The following is a 4,792-nucleotide window of genomic DNA, read 5'->3' on the forward strand; positions in this document are numbered from 1 at the left end:
ATAGACTAATGTTTAGGGCAAGAGATGGCTGAAACAACTAGCACACCCTTCTATTTATAGAGAGTTATTACTACTTTCTAAATTACCCCTAAATACATAGAGCCTATCTACTTAGCCTGGGGCAAGATTGACCAATTCCTGATATTTCGATATTGACGGTCACGCGCTCCACATGAAGTTGCTTTGCCTTGACGCACCCTTCGCGATGACACTATATGCCACCTCTGATTCCCGCTGGAACCGCCACCGCAGAGTTGTGAGGCCAAACTCGGTCGAAAACCCAACGACCGTAGCGCTGGGTGGTTTTTCGAGGATCAACCACCAAACCAGCGCAAGTAGCACACCGCATGCGGGTCCCCCATGTTCTAGACACGTGTCTCGCGAGTCCTTGACCGCGGCGGCAACATGGCACACTGCACCACGTCCTCGCGCGGGTGTGTGTCCTAGGTGTCAGCCACCACAGCTAGTCATCCGGCAATTTTGGTCTCTCGATTAAGTCTGAGCGCTCGTCCTTCGCCACTCCCGATCCATCGACAGAAACCCGCATGACGTTCACCTTCGCTGTTGACCACCGTACTTGTGTTCCACACCTGCACACCACAAGCCCACCGACATCTATGGTTTCACAACACATAATCTCACGACTCGACTGAGACGCTACCCACATTCATCATCAACCTGAACTATAAGGGACAAGTCAATATTGTGTGTCCAAGAAGTCGCTTCCGCGTAGTGTACAAGGATTATTTTTGTAGAAACCTATAAGCAAAAAGTTGAGGTGGGTACAATCAGTATGATGGGAAACAAATTGAGGAAGACATGTGCTTTGTAATATATATAGATAGATTTATTGTTATTACATGTTCGCATTTCGCGGTCTTGCTCAAAACATCTTCGCGATAATCTGTACATACTCTTTGGTATTGACGTTTGAAACCTCGTGAATTAAAGACGCATGGCTTTGGTTGTAGTTGTACTGCACGTACGTATCTTATTTTGCACATGATAACAATCACTGTAGATCACGTTTTTCCTGCCTCTTCTTAACCTTCATCTTGAGCCCGTTCTTCATTTGTAGAATACACGACAGCTTGGGATGGATGCTCTGCCCTTCCAACATCTCCAAATGGAAGTTCCATACGACCGCGGCAACTATTGTCTTCATCTGCGTGATTGCTATGTCCTTCCCAAGGCACATCCTCGGTCCTGAGTTAAAAGCCATGAATTTGTGAGATGGCACGTACCGCAGCTTAGCGCCATCTTCAGTGAACCACCTCTCGGGCCTGTACTCGTCGCAATCCTTCCCCCACAGGGCTTCCATTCTGCCCATGGAATAGATGGAGATCAGGATGGTTTCGCCGGAGCACAACCGGTGGCCGCTTGGGAGAACATCATCGGCAAGCACCATCTTGCGCTCGAACGGACCTGGCGGGTACAGCCTCAGAGTCTCGAATAAGGCTGCCTGAAGGTAGACTAGGTCTTTAGTCTCCTCCGGCTCAAAGAACACCATGTTTTTTGTTCCGGAAGCCTTGAGTGATGCGATGTGAGCCAGTTCCTCGCGGATGCCGGAGACGACGCGGGGATCCTTGGCGAGGTTGTAGAAAACCCACGGTAGTGTTGTGCCAACAGTGTCCCGGCCAGCGATCATGTAGTTGATGAGTATTTTCCTCAGCATGGCCGCGTCGCTGCTGTACGCCGGGTCACCAGAAATAATGTCCATGGCAGCAATCTCGCCTGCAGGATCGGAGCACCTGGCTTTTGACTTCACCATCATCTCCGTGATGAACTCATGCAGCAGTGTGTGCGCCACGGCCAGCTTCCTCTCCGGGCCAATGTTCAGCTGTCTCATCACCTTCCAGCAGGAGGTGGGCACAGTGTGCCGCAAAAGACCAACCTCCATGACCGTGTCCATGGCAGCCGAGACATGCATCGACGGCATCATTGTAGACAGGCAACCAGGGTCCACTCCGAAGATTGGGGTGGCAGTGAGGTCGAATATGAGCCTCGTCATCAAGTCCTGCATGTCGAACGGTGTCCCACTACTCTCCATGCGGGCTAAGAAGGGGAGCAGGTCATGCACCACCTTGTGTCGGCAGCAACGGAACATCAGCTCAAGTACCCGTTGGTTGCTCAGGACGGTCTGGAACATCCCTCGCTGCTGGCGGCAGGCCTCGCCGTCGACGGTGAGGATGCTGCCGCTCACGATGTCGAAGATCTCGGCGAGCTCCTCGCCCTTGGGGTAGTTTGCATGATTGGATGTGAAAATGTGACGGACATTTGCCGGGTCAGCGGTGAAGAAGAACCGCATGCCACTTCCTACTGGTCCTTGTGCCTTGAAGTTGCAGCCGGAGGCAGCAAGGATGACTGTGACTTCGTGGTGTAGGTTGTGGAGCATGGAAATGAGGGCCGGGAGAACGCCAACTATCGGCCAGTCCACGGGGCGCAACGGGCCGTTCCTTGATCTCCAGAACCTAACATACAACGATAGAACAAGTGTTGAGCCGACGATGAGTAGCTCTAGGAGCACCATTGTTTTTAGTGGCCACGAGAGAGTGTGTATTCAAGGCTTGGGCATATGGACAGGGTTGGGCCTGCCTTCATTTTATAGGGAAGCTCTCTGCATATCTCATCAACAGAGATTTTTAATTTGAAAAATATAAATGTAGGGCAGATATGGTGCTGGTGGTTGGTCTCTCGTATCTCATGTACATGAATATATTAATCACTTAAAGCTATCGGCCCACCCTTTAACAAGATTATTGATGACTTCCTCTACACTAATTGCTCCGTGTGAAGTTTGGTACATTATTCCATATATAAGGCACTGAAATATCAGTTTAGACAAACATCCTCGTTCTGACCGTTAATTTGGATTACTATTGAAACCGTAAACAAATGATGGAAAAGGTTCAACCTTAAGCAATATTTCGATAATTCAAGTTGTTCCAACAAATTAGAATTGTGAACTATTTGAAAGTTAGAAAGGAAAAACTGTCAAACCAAGCCCTAACTCTAAGGGCCAGTTTGGAAACTCAAATCACCTTCGAAATTAGAGGGGTTGAGGTGAAAATAAACCGATTTCTCGTTTAATCCCGAAGAGAATTCTAGTTACAAAACTAGCCCTAAGGAAATGTACAGTCCTGAGATTATAGATCGGTTTTCAAAATCCAAGAGACAACTAATAGACTAAATGAAACAACCATAAACCATTGTATTATAAATACAGTTAAAAGACAATATATGTATGGAGAATCGTGTAGAGACCGAAGCATCCATCTTCGTATTTTTTCAATTAACCTTCTAGATATCCCTTAAAAAACATCATATTAAATAGGGTTGTAAATGCCCTAATTTAAGGAGAAAATATTTTTTTGATGTGGTAAATATTGTATGCAGCAGGAAAAAATAATTTAACAGTCGTTTCTGATGTGGTAAATATTGTATGCAGCAGGAAAAAATAATTTAACAGTCGTGTTTTTTTCCATAAAAAATTACTAATATATACAGACTTTAAAAAGTTTAAACACACTAATAACACTCGATCTATGGACAAGACAGCCACTGCCATTTGGGAGTATTGGATAAAAAATATATTCTTCGCCACCCGCCAATAGTTGAGATACCGCTGCAACTAAATCATCCATAAAATTTGACTCTGTAGGATGGTCCATATACAAAGCCAAAATATAAAAGAATGATCTGCCGACATGAATGACAGTTGAATGGCATGGCTGGATGGCTTTGTTCACATGCAGAGAAGCCAACCATTCTTCGCCACATTAACAAATTATAAATCTGTATGCTAGCCCATGCAAGCATGGATCCAAGGTACTAACTCTTTCATGGTCCTAGATCGTTATATGCACTTATTTATGGCATCTATTTTCACATATTTTTTTTGAAAAACATTAAATGTGAAAGATTTGACGCTAGTGCGGTGGTTGGTTGACTATACACATATTGCGGCTGATTGGTTGAGTGCCTCACGCAGGCTAGCCTGCTGCGTGACTGGCTCACTAGCGATTGTCGCCCGCGCCATCTCCATGCATGCAGGCGGGTAGTGAAAAAAGGCATACCATGCACGCCCACATGTTGGACAACATCTTTATATGCATGCAACTAATCAAGATCCCGTGCTTGATCAAAAGCAGGCGGAAAACCTAGTTACTTCTATACAGGCAACCAATCACGTGGATTGTCAATCGATATGCAGCAGAACAAATACAAGGGTTAATCACTGTTGGCTCAAATATAGGATCGGAACATTGATCTCTTTCTGGAAAATAGGAAGAGTAATATACAGACGATAGGGTTGGTAAGCTTCTCACCATAACACATGTTCATATCTTTCTTCGTAATTCCAAGAGGGATGATGAAGAAATTCATTTTCTCATCCAAGAAGATCTTCCAAGTTAATAGGTAGGATCTTTGTCTTTACCGAGTGTTTTTTCGGGCACTCGATAAAAAAGTTCTTTGTCGAGTGTCAAACAAAAAATACTCGGTAAAAAAAACTTGGCAAAGGGTTTTTTTACCGAGTGTTTTATTTTAATTTTGATCTCTTATTATTTTGGGATGGTATATACTTACACCTAGTAATTGTTAATAAAATTTGACCGACTTATTTAAAGTAATGCTTAGATTTAACCATTATTTGTTGATCAACCTTACACTATACATGAACTCCCACCGTAAGTAAGCTCATGCACATTATTCCCACACTTGTTGAGCGATGAACCTTTGTTGAGCTCACCGTTGCGATAACCCACCCCCACAGGTGAAGAGCAGGTGGCCC

General features: G+C 45.0%; 1 protein-coding gene across 1 annotated transcript; it reads right to left on the reverse strand.

Annotated features, from left to right (window-relative positions):
* Positions 1-722: 722 nt before the first annotated feature.
* LOC103641036 (noroxomaritidine synthase) lies at positions 723-2,554 on the reverse strand. The gene has a single exon (XM_020545899.1). It carries the CDS (start codon positions 2,528-2,530, stop codon positions 1,013-1,015), a length of 1,518 nt encoding a protein of 505 aa, XP_020401488.1. The 5' UTR covers positions 2,531-2,554; the 3' UTR covers positions 723-1,012.
* Positions 2,555-4,792: the final 2,238 nt, after the last annotated feature.

Source organism: Zea mays, chromosome 10, assembly GCF_902167145.1.
Source record: "Zea mays cultivar B73 chromosome 10, Zm-B73-REFERENCE-NAM-5.0, whole genome shotgun sequence".
NCBI lineage: Eukaryota > Viridiplantae > Streptophyta > Magnoliopsida > Poales > Poaceae > Zea > Zea mays.